At 37.9% G+C, this 19,077-nt stretch overlaps 1 protein-coding gene across 4 annotated transcripts in view; it reads right to left on the reverse strand.

The window, feature by feature from the left end:
- Positions 1-19,077, reverse strand: part of emilin2.S (elastin microfibril interfacer 2 S homeolog) — a 79,401-nt gene that overhangs the window by 31,318 nt on the left and 29,006 nt on the right. For all 4 annotated transcript variants that reach the window (NM_001097085.1, XM_018268526.2, XM_018268525.2 and 1 more), the window contains 1 exon segment: positions 3,449-3,621. In NM_001097085.1, the coding sequence (NP_001090554.1) occupies positions 3,449-3,621 (173 nt within the window).

A 19,077-nucleotide genomic window follows, 5' to 3' on the forward strand; every position in this document is an offset into this window, starting at 1 on the left:
GTCCTGTATAATGAGTTTATACCTGCCCAACCCAAACCCCATGATCTAACCAAATTAATTTATTTTAATGCAGACATTGTAAGTGTAAATTTGCTGTTGAACCCCAGCTCCTGTAGACATTTATACAGCATCCAGAGTAAAGCACTGAAAGCATTCAGCAGTTTCCTCTTTACTTCACATGGGTAGTTTTGCCAACCTCTACCACTGGGCATATGCCAATTATCAACCACACTCCAAGACAGAGAGATGGATATTTACACCAGTCAACAGTTTAGAAAGATAAAACGTTAACAAGGGAACAAAACCTTCTCCTACTTTTTTGAAAGGTAGGACCAATGTGAGGTGTCCACCCCAGCCATGTTATAGCAAATCACTGCCAGTTCCTCTAAACCAAATCTATTCCAACTAATGTCTATTTTTCTGCTAATTGCAATCTAAATCACCCCTAACCAGTCATCCTACCATCCTCTGCAAATCTCTGGAGGAACAAATTTAGAGTTCTGTCATCCCGTGTGTATCAGGAAATACTGCAGATGGGGATGTCGCTAGGTCAAGGCCAGTTCACACAAATATAACTGTGGGGGTGATTCACATTTCCCTTTTCCAAGTAACCTTAAAAATACACACACACACACTTGCAGGCCCCATTTAAACTGATGTGTTCTGTAACTCAGGAAATTACAGATAAAATATTACCAACGGAAATGAAGGCTAACGAAGAGCAAAATAGACCGAAGATTCATTGTGTGGAAAATAGAGGGGAAAGGGGGAAGCTGGCAGGAAGGAAGTACTGTACTGTTCAGAGAAAAAAGGACAATAAGGACAGGAGGCCATGCTCCCAAACTGGAAGATGCTAGACTTATGGGCAATATTAAGAAGTATTACTTTACAGAATAGGAAAAGTAAACATAACAGGGGAATTCAGGAATGTCCTGAATAGTATTAAGGCTCTCCTGAGCATGAAAATAAATAAAACATCAACGCTTGTTTTAGGGACCTGACAGACCTAATGAACCAATGTATTCATATCGTCTAATACAGTATAAGGTTTCCAGCTATCATACATTATTATTTTCTCCTAACAGCGGGTATACTTAGATCAAAATATATATATAATATATAATGTCTTTGCTTCAAAATCACTACCATTCAAATAAATAAGCTTGTTAGTTGCATTGAGGGTGGCCTTGCTGGGCTATAGTGAATGTTTCTCAGAGCAGGTAGCAACTAAGCTATTTATAATAGAATGGCATAAGCACCAAGATCATTGGCACCGAGGAAAGTCTTGGGCCCAACACGTGCGGTCATGACAAATAAAAATGCCACAATTCACCTCTCCATTGCCCTCTCTGAGAATTGCCTGGAAATATGCTTCTCATTGAACAAAGATTGAGCTTGATGGATTTTCCTTTTTTTTACCCCACCCTTTACATCTATGTAATTACAGCATTTAAAATAGAAAAGGAAATATTCTAGAGCCTTGTTTAGTGTTAAAGGACAGGAGATTAACTACTTCAAAAATATGTTCTTAGTCATAGAAAAACTGAGCCTCACAGTTTGAGAACACTGATCTACAGTATAGTCATGAAGAATCTACAAGAATCAAATATCTAGTATTTACTTAACTAGCAGTCAACCCACAGAGTTATAGACATGTGTTGAACCATTGATAGAGATGTTAACACCAACACATAATAATAGTATAAACTCATTGAATAAGTGCTGACTGATGAACATTCTACTGACATGAAAAGTATGAACAAAGAAAAATGTTGTGACATTATTATTATTATTATTATTATCGTAAAGTATTTCTAGAGCGCCAACATATTGTGCAGCGCTGAAGCATAAAATATACACTGAGTACACATATCAATCAGACTAACCTAGATTTTTACTCAAGGAATAACAGAATCAGCAAAATAAAACAAATACTTGAAATTGTTCAAAGAAACTCTTGGTAGTAATTGTTTGTACAGTAACCCTACTGGTTCTACTCTATGGTCTACAGCTCACAAATTCATCCCCTGCTGCCTGTTGTTTTTGATTTGGAAACCTGCTACCACTGGCACTTTTCCGGAGACTGTTGATTGCAATAGGGGCAATGTTTGTCATTTTGTAGCTGAACTGATAATCATTTGCGTGTGATTGTCCATTACATCATTCATCAATAGGAATGTCATGTATGGAACAGTACATATTTAGAAATCAGATCAAAAGATTAGCGAACCACTAACTAAACATAAAGGAATAGCGTGCAGGGACAAAAATCTTGACTAATGATGGAGAAAGCTGTGCCCTATTCAGTTAGTCTAATAGGCACAACTTTTATTGCATAATAAAAGTTAAGTCTAACATATATATAATTAGAAGGGACTGCTGCCTTTTAATATGTTGCTCATCCAAGTTACGCTCTTCCCAAAACATGAAAAATTAATGATATACTGTGTTAACTCTGTATTACTGCATTTCCCCCCATATGCATGAGAAAACAACAAGTTCAAGCTCCAATAAGTTCAAGAAACAGAAACAGAAATACAGGCAAGAGGAGGAATTTTCAGGGAGTACAATATACAGTCTCTGTGGCCCTATGTTACTAGGAGATGAAGCCATCTTAATAGGCAACTTGAAAATAGGCAAAAATTAACGTAAAGGGATACTGTCATGGGAAAAAAACATATTTTCAAAATTAATCAGTTAATAGTGCTACTCCAGCAGAATTCTGCACTGAAATCCAGATATTTTTATATTCAATTTTAAAATCTGACATGGGGCTAGACATTTTGTCAATTTCCCAGCTGCCCCAGTCATGTGACTTGTGCCTGCACTTTAGGAGAGAAATGCTTTCTGGCAGGCTGCTGTTTTTCCTTCTCAATGTAACTGAATGTGTCTCAGTGGGACATGGGTTTTTACTATTAAGTGTTGTTCTTAGATCTACCAGGCAGCTGTTATCTTGTGTTAGGGAGCTGTTATCTGGTTACCTTCCCATTATTCTTTTGTTTGGCTGCTGGGGGGGAAAAGGGAGGAGGTGATTTCACTCCAACTTGCAGTACAGCAGTACTTGAAGTTTATCAGAGCACAAGTCACATGACTTGGGGCAACTGGGAAATTGACAATATGTCTAGCCCCATGTCAGATTTCAAATTTGAATATAAAAAAATCTGTTTGCTCTTTTGAGAAATGGATTTCAGTGCAGAATTCTGCTGGATCAGCACTATTAACTGATGCATTTTGAAAAAAAATTTTTTCCCCATGACAGTATCCCTTTAATAAAATGCTCTCTCCCTAGGACTATAGTAGGAGATTTTGTGGCTAGTAACTGACAAGTAAAAAATCATATAACTGTGAAGTAAGACCCCTTTTGCGATTTCTCTCTCTCTGTCTCTCTTTACCAAGAAATACAAAATGACATTTGTTACTAATAGAAAAGTGCAAACTTAATTCTCACCAATATCTGTGTTCCCAAGGGCAGGCCTTGAGGTCTGCAGAGGAATATACTTGGGCTCTTCTGAAGGACCCTGTTTGCAGTCCACCCCCTTATAGCCAGGGCAGCACCTCCACTCTAACTCTGTGACAACTTTGTACGACGTAGTATATCTTGGTCGGAAGCTCACTTTATAGCTGTAGAAAAAAAGAATTACAAATAAAAGATATGAAATAACAAAATAGGCAAAATTGTTTCCATTATCTTCTCTTAAGTAGTTACAATAGATGCAGAGATTACAATCCAAGGTACAGGTCTGCAAAATTGATCTGCTTCCCAAGGAGGATATTTATTTGAATGCCAGAGAAGGTGCAAAGGGATTGTTCAAATTATACAAGAAAAATCACTTCCACAGAAATCAGAGGAATGGTTTCTTGTGATTAACAGTCAATGTCTACACCAGAATTACTATTGAAACATCGTGTATACATTGCCATGTAAATGGCAAATGCTTATTTTCAATATATGAAGAACTACCAACTTGCTAAGTGCGGATAAGAAATAATGTAAGATCAGATGATGTACCTACCTCTGCAAAATGCATGGTCAGACTAGTACCCTTGAAGGGTAAGAGTAGGCACTTAAAAAGAAAATGACACATACCGACATGACTGTAAGAGAACTGCAAGCCTTTTGCACAAATAAAATTTGTCACAAATGTACTGATGCAGAATTGGAATTCAAGTGATCTGGACTGAAACCAACCACCAAAATGCTTTTCCAGTCCGGAATGTTAAATGAGGAATGAAAGGAGCATATTTTCAAAGCTTTTCCTTTATTCCCACCGGTTGTGGTGTCAATTCCCAACTGACTTTAATCCTAGAAGTCTGTTCCCATACCCCATCCAAGATACATAATATGGTCAATATAAGCAGGTTGGGTGGAGACAGACCAGGAAAACACAGAGCTTTGCTGCGAAATATCCTTTGTCAGCATTTAATTTAGTGTCCAATAAAGGATATTTTGCAGCAAAGCACTGCGTTTTCCTGGTCAGTCTCCACCGAACCTGCTTATATTATCAAAGCTTGCCACTGTCATTTCCAAACTAATTGTATTTTTTTGTGCAATGACCTCCTAATTCTTCCAGGAAACTGCAGGGAAGTAGTTAAACTTAAACAATGATTAATGAAGCAGTTGCTCAGCCCTTGCAGTGGTGATTATAACAGCAAGAAATAGTTGATCTCAGGGGTGTTTCCTGTCCAGGTGTGATCTGCCTTTTATTATTTCATGAGACAGACTGAAAAAGAATGATATTTTACGTAGAGAAGACTTTTTTCATATAGAATATATGGACATCCATATGGTAAGTGTATCGGCATTACGTGGCTTGTGCCTTTGATAAAATGAACCTAAAAACATGATTATACCGTAGTGATCAGAACATATACATTGTTTCATGCATGTGGAATTAATGATGCAAAGGCAAAGGAGTGAAGGCAAAATCCCATTGGGGGTGTAGATTGAATGTATTCAACATATCTGACTTCATTTCCAGGAAATGCCATTCATCAGGTCCCACTCTGTATAACCACATTGACCTGCAACCCCTTTGGGCTCCTTAAAATGCTCCATTGGAAAAAATCAGATTCTTATTGTCTCATTCATGCTAACTGCAATTGTACAGTATACGAGAAAGCCTTGATAAGAAAATCTGTTTCCTCCACCCACAGATAAAGATGCTCTTATATCAATAAAGTGTCTGGGGGTATTTTTCCTTACATGCTATCTTATCTGAGACAAAGCAAGACTACATTTCATTTACACCTCTCTGACTGGTGAAATATTTGATAATGTGATCAGTGTAAATAGTAAATAGTGATGTATTTGTACATTGAGGTTACAAATTCAAACCCTTGGGAGAAAGTGATTTGTGCAAAGACAGCAGGATCTTAAGAGCTGGTTAATTTTGAACTCTTCCACCATAACACTGCCATTGTAAGAGCATTTAATCGACATGTTTTATGGCAATGTACTGGATAAAATGCCCATGCATAATGTTTAATTATACTGGACAATTGTCCACTATGTCCATTTCTGATAACAAATTCCCTTTAGCAAAAGGCAATGGTTTTTAATTTTTCCCAAAGTCATCTTATAAAATGCAGTCGCAATAAGAGATGCTCTCTTTTGAACAAAACATATTGTATCTGAAATTAGCAAAATATGGAACATTTTATCAGCCGTGTGGCCAAGTAGTTGTGGCTTTACAGTGTCAACCAGTAACGTGGCATACCTATGTCAGATAGGAAAATATAGGCCAACATTTCCTATTGGTTCCCAAATAAATTTATGGAGCCTGAAACAGTTTGCAAAAATCCTAGATTCATTGATGGTTTGTGTTATTTACCAAATATGGGCTTGTTATGTGGAGGTAAAAATGGTCATTGTTGAGCTTAGTCCTAGCTTAGAAAAGGAAGAAAGAGAATTACACTGGCCACAATTCAGACAGTTATCTTGTAGCTATAAATATATATATATATATATATATATATATATATTTTTTTTTTTTTTTACTGAAGTACTTCCAATAAAGGCTTCCAATAAATTCCAATTGGAATTGTGTGTGATCCTAGTTGGACTACATATATATATATATATATAAATATATATATATATATATTTTTTTTTTGTTTCCTCTGCACTCAGCCCATTATCAATATATTAAGGACATTGAAACATTTTGTGCCTTAAGCTACTAAAACTCCCAAACTTGGCTGCCCTTTTATTAGACACCGGCTGTACTGTGGGATCACCAACTATAGTCAGGGGATCCCACTGGTGTCTAATAAAAGGGCAGCCAATTTTGGAAGTTTTACTTTGAAAGCAGCAAGTAAGTTGCAGGTAAAACTTAGTCCCTTTGTAAAATGTATAATTAAGCAATTGAATTCTTAATGAATCAGATGAAAATTGAGCATAGGACTGGCCAGATATGGGATGACTTTGACGTAGTTGGCCAGTTTAAATATATTGCAATATATGGACAAACAATCCCTGTTTTGTTTAAAGGGTAAGGCATTTTTAGTAGCTTAAGGCACAAAATGTTTCAATGTCCTTAATATATTGATAATGTGTTGAGTGCAGAGGACTCTTGCATTTGTCTGTTAATTTTGTGGTCGCAGCCTCATTGCACCCCCGCTTAATGTTTTTAAAAATTAGTGGTGAGCACAACTTTCCTTTGTTTGTTATATCTATAAATCAGCCCAGAAGTCATAGAGGAAAAATCTTAAAGCAACGCATTGAAGTTCTCACAAGTTCTTTTCATTTCATTCTTTTTCATACAAACAATTATTAATATGTATTTAGATAGCGCCAACATATTTTGCATCGCTGTCAATGCTGGTGCCCCCCACAGCAGTACTGACAGGATAATCCCCTTAGTACTTACCCTCCCGTACACACTCGCAGGACTGAAAACCAGAACTGTTTATTATTTTAGTTTAAAACGTGTTTATTCGCCAAATCCCAATTGTACTCGTATACTTAAGTTAATGAAGTTAAAGGCAGGCATTTGTATTATGATAAAACTGTGTTGATAAAGACGAAGGCAAACCAACAACTGTAATCTTCTGTCAGTACAGTAATTATGTTTCAAAAGGGGACGCATGATTTAGAACCATTAAAATGAACTGGAGATATTTTACAGAATTTCTAAAAGATTTATTGCAGCTTTAAATATTCTGTGTTAGCAACCGACACAGCACATAATATGAACCTTTAGGCTGCAATAAGTTATGTCATTTTAAGCCATATTTATTGCTAGGGTTTTTTTCTCATTTAACATGCCTTCTATCTAATAAATCACTTCCTTTCCTTTAAATAAATGCTGACACATAGGGGCTGATTTATCAGTGTATGAATTAAATTATTTCCATGATTCAAATTTTTTTTGCACAAAAATGTACAAATTCGAAATGATGTTCTCAAAAACATGCATGTTTGGTATTTATTATACAGGTATGGGACCTGTTATCCAGAATGCTCGGGACCTGGGGTTTTCCAGATAACGGATCTTTCCGTAATTTGGGTCTTCATGCCTTAAGTCTACTAGAAATTCATTTAAAGGAAAACTATACCCCCCAAACAATGTAGGTCTCTATAAAAAGATATTGCATAAAACAGCTCATATGTAAAATCCTGCTTCATGTAAATAAACCATTTTCATAATAATATACTTTTCTAGTAGTATGTGCCATTGGGTAATCATAAATAGAAAATTGCCATTTTAAAAAATAAGGGCCGCCCCCTGGGATCGTAGGATTCACTGTACTCTCAAACATAAAAACAACCATACATGTTAGGTCACATGAGCCAATTAACAGACAGAGTTGTGTCTTTTGCTTCCACACTTCTTCCTGTTACAGTTAAAGTTGTAGTATTTCTGGTCAGGTGATCTCTGAGGCAGCACACAGACCATCACAAAATGGTGGCTCAAGGCAAGAGATGTAAAAGGGCAATATTTACTTAAATATATATTCCAGTTTGGTAAGATTCTTTAATATGCCACTTAATATGATATGAACTATCTGTTGCTTAAGTGTTCATTTTGGGGGTATAGTTTTCCTTTAAACATTAAATAAACCCAATGGGCTGGTTTTGCTTCCAATAAGGATTAATTATATTTTAGTTGGGATCAAGAACAAGCTACTGTTTTATTATTACAAAGAAAAAGGAAATCATTTTTAAAAATGTGGATTATTTGGATAAAATGGCGTCTATTCGGAGCTTTCTGGATATCAGGTTTCCGGATAAGGGATCCTATACCTGTACAAAGAAAACCCAAAAAACTCAAATGTAAAAGCTTGCGAGTTCATGCAGAAGTCAATATGAGTTGTCTTAATTCAAGCCATCTTTGTATTTTTTCAAGTTTCTTTTAGCTTGTAAACTGACAAATTCAACATATTAGAGTTTCTTTTCCAATTATTGTATTCAATCAAGATTTTTATTGTTGGAATTTTTAATAAGTAAGTAAACATTCAAGTTCATTTTTTTAATGGTGATTTTATAAAAAGTAGAAAAAACCTCTAAAACCTCACAAATTTAATTTTTAATAAATAAGCCCATCAGTTTTAACCTGTTAAAAAAAACCCAGGTTTCATATTATACGTTTTTCGGTTTCATGGAGTGAATTATGCTGTTGTTGTTAACAATAAGACTATATCCAAGCATTAGCATGTTTGCTTTTGTGGCTGCATGTCACGTTATGGTCCATTGTGTTGTTGTTCCGGAAGGCACAGGAGATAGAAAACGATCATGAGTACACTGGAAACTTCTACTGAAAAAACTTCAAGGGCAGAAAAAAACCCCAAACAGAATCAGTTGGTTGAAACATAAGTTGTGCAGGAAACCATCTGACCACAGAAATAGTCATAAAAGGACAATAGAAACCTGAGATATTTTCCCCAGTTGTTGCCAATTATTTGCTCAACAAGAAATGACACAGTATTCCTGTTTATTTCAGTAGTGACTCCACTATATTTTGTTTTATTAATAGAAAGCTATAAAGAATTAAAGGCCGCATGCCTACTGTCACCCGGGCACATCAATTGATTGAAATTTGCCATGACAGTAATTACAATTGCTGTGCCAATGAGGCTTCTATTTAGCCCTGAGTCTGACAGATAAGCCACATGAAAGTTCCTATGATGGCGTGGGCACAGACATAATCATTGGTTTATAGCTGAAGCCAGCCTGCTCCTCTTGGCAAACCAGCATCAAGGGCTTCCTAAGCCTCAGGGCAGGTCTGGGTAAGATAAAAAAAATAAAAAAGAGTAGCAGAAGCCTATTTTGTGACCCACTATCTGAGCCTCTGACCTACATCAGATCCTGCCACTCAACTTTGGGATGCTCTGTGTTTCACCCATTTATTTAGCACTTAATGACTTCTTGTTGCTTCTTATATTCTGCCTTTATATAGCAATATATATAGCAACCCCTAACACTCCAATGAAATGATTGTAGTAGGTACATCACCCTTTAAATGAAAGGAGAACTAAACCATAAAAAAAGAATGTGGCTAAAAATGCCAAATCTAATATACTGAACTTATTACATCAGCCTAAAGTTTCAGCTTGTCAATAGCATCAATGATCCAGGACTTCAAACTTGTCACAGGGGGTCACCATCTTGGAAAGTGTCTGCAACACTCACATGCTCAGTGGGCTCTGAGCAGCTGTTGAGAAGCTAAGCTTAGGGGTTGTCACAAATTATCAAGCAGAAAATGAGTTTGGTCTATAATATAAGCTGATGCTACAGGACTGATTATTATATTCTAATGCTAATTGTGCTGGTTTCTGAGCTGACATGTAGTAATTATCTGTATTAATTACTAATCAGCCTTAAATTGTGACATTTCTGTTCTATGTGTACTGTATATTGTGAGTGGGTCCCTAAGCTCAGTAAGTGACAGCAGGATAGAGCATGTGCAGTAAATCAGTAGAAAAGAAGATGGGGAGCTACTGGGGCATCTTTGGAGAAACAGATCTTTACTGCTAAAGGGCTGCGGTTGCCTTGGGCTGGTACAGAATCCCAAAACATAATGTACAACATTTCTAGCCAACGTGAGCTTTAGTTCTCCTTTAAACAATAGAAACATTTCCTGTTTCTATGCTCCCAGATTTCTGATGTGAGCTCATATATGTAAAGTCCATACCTCATTTTTGTGCATAATACATATTCTAGTTTTTTTTGTATTATACAAGATGTTCTGTATGTTTTGATTACAGGAAATGATATTATTATAAGGAGACATTCAGTAATACAAGTTACAAAAAAAAAACGTGTTAATATCCATTACAGAACATATTTGCCTGATTCTGGCTCACCCTTGGCTGGATTGCTTAGTGAACAGCACAGAAGGGCAGCACTGGGGCAACACTTATTGGAATGATTAGATGAAATGGAATACTTGCACTGATCAGTTTATGTAACTAATTGCAGGTCCAGCCCAGCATGTCCAGATGTTATCGAACTAAAAACATTCCTCAACAACCATCTGGGCTTTAGCATTAATACAGAGCTACAAGTTGACACCCTTTACTTATATTGTCAAAAATCCTTCCGTAAAGAGCATAACTATTAACTGGATATGGAATATATTCCTATATGGCCCCATCCAATTTCTGCTTTAAATAAATTGATATGAAAGAATGGCCATGGCCTTCTTTTTGTATAAGATTGGCACCATTCCTCCCCTAGCCCAACAGCATACAACACTGACATAGCAGAGGTTTCTGGAAGCAAAGTGCCAGTTGTTATCAGCCATACACAGGCCAATAAAAGCTGCCGACAGATTACGTTGGAGGCTTATTGGCCCAAGTATGGGGTTCTCTGATGAGCTTTCCCTAAACAATATCTGGGTGAAAACCAGGATGTTGATGTGGTCCTTGATGCAATTTTCGGCTAAAGGAGGGTTTGAAGATATATCATTAGTGAAGGGCGAAAATTTGCCTGCTAATTTTTGCCAGCATCAAAAATGTTTTGACGCTGGTGTCAATTCCGACGCCGGCAAAACTTCCGATGCCCGCAACAATTAAAGGCGCCCATTGACGCCCATTGACTTTAATGCACGTCGGAATTGTTGCCGGTGACACAAATTTTGGCAAAAATTGCGTTTCGCCGATTTTTTGCCTTTTCACAAATTTTCCAGGAAATTCACAAATTTTCGGTTGAAGCGAAATCGGAGAAATTTGCCCATCACTATATACAGTATCATGTCTATAACAGTATAGACAAAAAAGGGCTCTTCTGCACTGATGAGTATTACAGGGGAACATCCTTACTCTTATCTGGAAATTATATATCCAAGCTGTAAAAGCGCATTACATTACAGATTTTCTGTCGCTGAAAACAGCCATGGAAATTGATGAAACTGCTGTCAAACATTAATGTACATTTGCTATACAGTATACAGTAATAATGCTATCATCATTATGTTGGCTTTGAAAAAGCCAACATCTTGATCTACTAGTTCAGCTCGTTCTTATTATGTTGGCTTTGAAAAAGCCAACATCTTGATCTACTAGTTCTTATTATTATTATTAGCGCCCCCCGGTTTTCTAAACGCTACTCCTCCTACAGTTTTAGGGGTACAAGCGCCAAACTTTCCACTCCTATTCGCCTTATAGCAAAGTACGTTGCTTGTGCTTTAGTAAGCGATCCCACCCACTGCGCCCGTGCGGCGGACCACCGAAGACGCCGTTTTTCGTATTGACTTTGACAGGGAAAATTTTCAAATCGCTGCCGTTCATACAGTTTTGAAGCTACACTCCCCAAACTCGGACCGCATATTGTTGGTGCCACCCCGAATAAAAATATGTATTTTGGGGGGGCACCCCAAAGTGGGCGGAGCTACCAACAGCCAATGAAATTTTAGCAATTTTCTAAACGCTACTCCTCCCAGAGTTTTAGGAGTACAATTATGAAACTTTGCACACTTGTTGGGCTCATACCCGAATAGGTTGCTTGTGCTCTGTTAAGCAATCCCACCCTCCGTGGCCCTGTGGCGGCCCCCCAAAGACCCCATTTTTTCCCATAGACTTTCATTGGCAAATTTGTAACTTTTGCCACTCGTACAGCATTAAAGTTACACTCACCAAACTTGGGTCACTTAGTCATGGGGTCAACCTGAAAAGTTCTGTCACATTTTGGGGACTCCAAAAAGTGGGCGGAGCAACAAACAGCCAATCAGATTTTCCCTATTGACTTCAATGAGAAAATGTCAAACACTGTCATTCCCACAGTGTTAAAGCCAGAGACCCAAAACTTGGCACCATGGGTCACTGGGGTTAAAATTTGGAAAAGTGGGCAGAGTCTACCACAGCCAATCAAATATTAGCCGTTTGTTTCAATGGGAAAAGTTAAAGCTGTCGCCGCTCTTAGATTGTTCATGGGAGGGTCCTCAAACTTGGCACAGTTGGTCACTGGAGGACCGGGATCAAAATCTGGAAAAGTGGGTGGAGCCAAAAACAACCAATCAGATTTCTTTGATGATTTAAATGGGAAAAATTAAAATTGCTGCCATTTGCACGTTATTGATGTCATGGACCTCGAATATCACAAATGTGGTCACTGGGTGTTTGCACTTCAAAGTTAGGAAAAGTGGGTGGAGCCACCAACAACCAATCAAATGTCATTCATTGATTTTCAATAGAAAAACATAAAATTGCTGCCATTTTTACATGTTAAATGTCATGATTCCGAAACCTTAAAGTGTTAGTCACTTGGTGACTCTGGTTCAGAATTAGGAAAATATAGGGGGTGGGGCAACAACAGCCAATCGGATTTCAGCCATTGACCTTAATGAAAAACGCCAAATTGCTGCTATTATTACGGCGTCCATGCCAAGTGTCCCAAACTCTGCACAATTACTCACTGGGTGACTGTGGTCAAAATTTAGGAAAAGTGGGCGGAGCCAATAACAGCCAATCAGATTTTACCTATTGACTTCAATGTAAAAGTTTCAAATACTGCCATTCTCACAGTTTTAAAGCCAGAAGCCCCAAACTTGGTACAGATCATGACTGGGTGACTGGGGTTAAAATTTGGAAAACTGGGTGGAGCTTAAAACAGCCAATCAAATGTTACCTATTGCTAATCAATGTCAATATATAAGTTGCTGCCATTCTTTCACAGTTAATGGCAGGGACATCAAACTTGGCACAGTCGGTCACAGGGGGACTGGGATTCAAATTTTAAAAGTGGGTGGAGCCAAAAACAGCCAATCAGGTTTTTGGATTGATTTTAATGGTACTATTTGATCTGCTTCCATTTACACAGTTTTAAACCAGATTCTACCAACTTTGTGTACTCTCTATGCACCAGGGGCGACTGGCCCCAACACCTCTTGCGTTTCAAAGCCAACATCTTGTGGTTTCTTCAGAAACGACACCATCTAGTTATTATTATTATACAGTAGAACCCCCATTTTATGTTTTTCAGGGGACCAGAGAAAAATGGTGTAAAATCCAGGAAAATGTAAAATCAGGGAAATGTATTATGTATAATATATATAAATATATATAGGTTGGACCACAAAACAACAATGTTAAATGAGGGAAAACTTAAAATCAGGGAATGTAAAATCAAGGTTTCACTGTAGATAAATTATACTGATACAAACAGTGAGATCTTAACTATCCTTAAGAGAAATTGATTTTGACTTTGATTTGATAATGTCTGACATCTGGAATATATTTACTGTCCTATATTTCAAGACCCCCTAACAGGTATTGGGGGAATATGACTTATGAATAAAAAGTCACATAGGACTGTCTGTGTAGTATGGTTATACAGCAGAGGGATGATGACCAATCTAGATTACTCTGAAAGAGTTTATGATATGAAATTGGCAAAAGGATGTTAACTATGAGCTCACATGACTCTTGGGAAGTCCTGCATCTTTCAATGACCCCCTTGTATAGACTTAGCAGAGGAGGTGCAGTTATTAGTTCTGTGGGGGGGCTAAACTTTGCATCTTCCATAATGAAAGAAAATGTAGTTCTAAGTCACTTTCAAATGTAAATTTTCAATGATTTCCATATATAATGTAATTGCAGTTCACTTACCCCTTTCTGTTCTCTGAGGCTGACTCTTAAAGCAATGTAACAGTTGTCAGGTCTCCCCCAAATCTTTTAATGAGCTTTTTTGCAACAATGTTTTAGGAATCAGACCCACGGGTGCTAATAATGCGAACAGATGCTACACGTTTCCATTAACTTTAAAACCACTGATATTTTTTAGTGAATGGATATTGAAAAGTTTCTTAGGTTGACGCTTTCTTTCCCTATGCGAAAATTTTTATTTTTTTGGGTGAAGATCCCCTTTAAGAAATAGGTTTGCATTCTCAAATGGGAGGTTTGGGATCTGATGTAACTAATCATGTCTCTGCCATGACATATAAACTCATGATATAATTGCACAAACTTTATCTGCAATATCTGGTTTCAAAACCGAAAAGAGCATAAATGTTCTTGACAATTCTTGACTATTGAGGCTTTGGCGATTTTATTAAACTGTCCCTTTATGCATAGCTATTTTTCATAAGGGAAAAAAACATGTCACCGTACAGATTTAAATTGATTGGATTAAATACAGATTGGTTTTAAATTAAATGCACAGAACAGGGACCAATGCAAAGGACAGTCTCTGCTTTTGCCTCTTTGTACTTGGAAATATCGATGTTTTTTATTAACTGACCAATTGCATAGAGCCATTTCAATAACTGTGTTGCTAGAAATTACTACTTGGTGTTTGGCCTGACCTATGTTTATTGAACATAAGTGCTTATATTTTCGTTGTTTTGTTATAATAATATGCGTATTATTAACCCTTGTAGCCAATGTTTGCATGGCACAATGACCCAGTGGAAATGTATTTATATTATAGGCAACCATGGATCAAAGTTAGAAAAATTGTGTGAAATATGTAAAAATTATTACAGTATATCATGTTTTCTGTACAGTGAAACGTTTAATATATACAAGACAGAGAAATAGCAATTCACAAGCTGCAAGCCTATAGACTACTAACTCCATATAAATGGCATGCCAGTCCCAATGGATGAAATGAAGAGAAAGCTACACGTGTAAAACAACTGCAAGTTCCTTCCATTTACGACTGTTCCCTTATTGTGTTCATATGGAAGCAATTAGACCCTCTTAGCATCTTTCTTTCACAAACCAATATTTGCTGCTTTCGCAGAAAATTACCCAAACCCCATGCAAGTTATCCCCTTCTACAAGCTTAGGCTGACACTATAATTACACGTCGCTGCTGGAATGTGTGCAAAGACAGGCACTTATCTCCATTAACTGGACGTGCACAAGAGGTCACGTCATTGCATTATTTTAATGAGAAGGAATGCAGAATAGAAAGCAGAATAAAATTAAAATAGTAAATTTTTCAAAACTTTCCTAACGTCCTTGACCGACTTCCTTGTGGCAAATCGTGGGCAGTTTACGCCGCTTGGGAACATACTGTAGCAGCCGCCATTGCCAAGCTGTGCCTCTATGTTACAACCTGCAGCTGGAAAACGGTTCCAATTAAGCAATTTCTCCCAGCAGAGAAGGGAATAAACTTGCTAAACTTGCTATACATGTTTACAAATACTGCAGCCAGTGCCTTTACACTGGAGTTTATGTCAGAAGGTTAAACCCTGTTTTAAGCCCAACGTCACAGCTTTATATATAAGAATTTAATTTATACTCTTTAGTTGCAAAATGAAAACCAAATGTAGGGGACAAGAGGAATCCCCGTGTTTTTCTGCCTGTGACATCATCCAGCCCAGTTACAGGCTGGAGGGAGATCCGATTGGCTGGGCACCCCAATGCATCCTTGGGAGAGAGGGTATGCCTGACTTTGGAGCCAAATGTACGGGGTCTCCCAGAGAGCTGAACAGAGCCAGCACAAGTAGCTGTAAGTACAGAGAAGCTGTTAAATCTGTGGAATCTGTGGAGGTACAGATTGAGCCCAGCCTGTACCCTGCCAAGCTGCTAGAGACCCAGAAAGAGAAAGGTTTCACTGGTGAGATTTATCCTGCTGCAGAGCTGCCTGTAATCTCCAGTGTGATTTCCTCTGAGAGCACCTTGGTGAGTGAGCCACCCAAGGGAGAATACTGGCACGGATACAAGCGTGGGGCCCCAAAGTGAAGACAAGTCTTGGGTATTTACCTGCAATGTGGGAGCTGCTGCTAAATTCCAAAGGCAGAGGTACTTTTGGGAAATGATAGCGCTACCTGGGGAATAAGAGCTCTTGGGAAGGGACATTTCATTTGAACTGTGTGGTTATTAACCCCTTCCCGATGATTGGGACTTTGATATTAAAAAGGACTGTGTTGGAGCAACAGTTAAGTACCTAATAGTGATTTAGGTAGTGTCCCCAGTGTAAGAGTGCATGGTGTATTAGTTTGCCCAACTTTTACTGCAGTTTATATAAAGTTTATATTTCTTTCATTTGCAAACTGTGTGTTTTATTATTCCTAGTGGAATTCCCCTAAGGTGTGTTCCTCAGTGTTGCCTAGGTGGAGGCACTGCCCTGTAATTCCCATTTCCTGGTACTTTTCATACACAAAAGGGACTCAGGGCCCTTGGGTTGCCAAGGGTAAGTTGCTATTTAAAGATACAGTAACCAAATTAGGGTTATACATACTTTTAGAAATATGCCTCTGTAAAGGAATACAATATACAGGCGTTCCATGGCTTATGTGAATATTATGTGTTTGCTGTCACTGGTGAGAATATTGTGTGTGTGAATGTGTGAGTGTGTATAAAGTGTATGTCTGTTTTCCATGGCTAATGAGAAAGTTATGAGTGCATATTAGTGTTTGCGTATCCTGGCTTTCCTGATATGGAGGAGGCATATTTACAATATTTGCTAAATGCAGAAGCAGAATCTTGCACTTATCCTGCCCTGAACATTTCCAGACAGTCTTTAAAATAGAATTCTGCACAGCACCTACATATTCCTCATCAACGACAGATATATACTATACACAGAATTCTAAAAAAGTGCTGACCATGTGAATGCCTGTGATTCTGTTGCATTCAGTGTCTGGATTTGAAGGTAAATTGCCCTGTAACAATGACTCAAATAGGACTTTGTGCCATGTACCATGAAAAAATCTGCTATCCATCTATCCTATTCAGCTTCTCAAAACCAATTACTGAATCTCAGCTCTCTTATACATTTCTGTAGTCTCCCTGTTGATGCCTACCAAAACCAGGCATAAAGTTGGAGATGCCGCTCCCTTGGAATGTTTTATGCATGAAGTCCATCATAAAAAAAAAAGAAAATATACAGACCTTGGGTGTACTAGCAACTGCTAATAGCTATAGTTACACTATAACTCTCAGCAACTCCCTAAACAACACAGGCTAAAAGTTTCTCACAGTTTAAGGGTCTGGCCACATGGGCAGATTTGGGGAGATTAGTCGACAGGCAAGTAATCTGCCTTCCCCTGCCTTCAGCCGACTAAAATGAAAATCACCTCATCGGAGTGCTTCGTTTTCAGAAGTCGCCCCGTAATTACCTCACAAGGAAAACTTCGGACGACTTCGGAAAACAAATCTAATTTTTTGGCCCAAAACTATATATAACTATTCATTCTCCAGTATAATACCCTCAATTAGCAGCCTCCACAAAGAGAAGGGAGCTTAGGAGGTCTCTGGACAAATTAGGCAAGGTTATAGGGCTGGTAGCAAACTAGCAGTGATTCCACCATCTTTGTAGGGAGGGCTTAGAGCATAAATGTTTGTAGCATAACAGTAAAGTCCTATGGGGGTTGAGTTGAGGGCAACTTAATCATGTAATGCCAATAAAATAACTGTAGTTAAAAGCACCAACTAAGCTGCATCCCCTGAAGACAGTGTGAAGTTGATCACCATGTAGGAGTAGCTCCAAATTTGTGGAAGATTCAGTATTCTAGTGAGGGCAGAGCTAACCAGTGGGATACTGAGTGTACTCTAAATCTATAGTTCCTCTATATAGTTCACACCAGCTGACCATAAATTCCCAGATGTAATGGGTGCTTTGGCTGATTTCAACCATACTGCCCAACCATCTGTACATACATGGAAGGTTGGGGGTCCATTCTGTGATACTGGTGGATTGCACATCGTCTGCAGAGGTGACAGTTTTATTAGCCAATGCACAATGTTGTTGGTATGAAAATGAAGAAGAGCCAACAGCCTGAACAAATGGAACAATAGAATGTACTGTAGGTTACCACTTTATGGTCAGTTTAATGGTATACAGAAGCATAGTAGCATGTAGGTAGCCAACCACAACTCAATCTTTACAAAAGAAAAAATAAACTATCTAGCTCCTGGCTGCCCAACCAATGCCAAAGCTGGCACCTAAAGTGCAAAGTGCTGCCAGTTCTCCTACACAGCCTGGGAAAGCAACCATCATTATGTTAAAAGTTGGCTGGTGCTATCAGACTGAAGGAGGAAAAGGGCAACCTTTAAAAGACAAATTCCTTCCAGGGAAACACTTGTACATTACATTAAAAACTCAGTATTCATACATAGTATCTAAAGATATTTGAATCCATAGTAACATATGACCTTAACAAGGTAAAAATGCCAAAATGTGAAAGCTAAAACCGCGTGGAATACATAAAATCCCACTATGGAAGCGATATCGAAATCTTACCCAAAAGCAAATTTCCATCCTCTAGAATGCCAGGAAATACAATCCAGAGTGCCAAATTCTAACATGAAATCCAAGAAGTCAAAGAGCACTGAATAAAGAATGGCAATGAGATCAACATGGTGAAATGCATAATAGCACTAACTAATAATAACTAATAATGAAGAAAAGCAGTAGCAGAATATTCATAAATGAAAAACACAAACGACGATTGAGCAACTGTGATTTGGACTGTGGAGCAAAATAACTCTGCTTATCATAAACACATGAATGAATTATGAAGAAAACATTCCAAGCCCCAAAGTAATACACAATGATCTGCCAAGGGCAACAGAATCAATATAAGGACCGACTAATGGAGGATTAATGGCACCTAATAACAATACTCCTTTCTGCATATATTTTCTCAATAAATGGCACAAACAGATATAGCGCATGCTTCTTTTAAA

Source organism: Xenopus laevis, chromosome 6S (assembly GCF_017654675.1).
Source record: "Xenopus laevis strain J_2021 chromosome 6S, Xenopus_laevis_v10.1, whole genome shotgun sequence".
NCBI lineage: Eukaryota > Metazoa > Chordata > Amphibia > Anura > Pipidae > Xenopus > Xenopus laevis.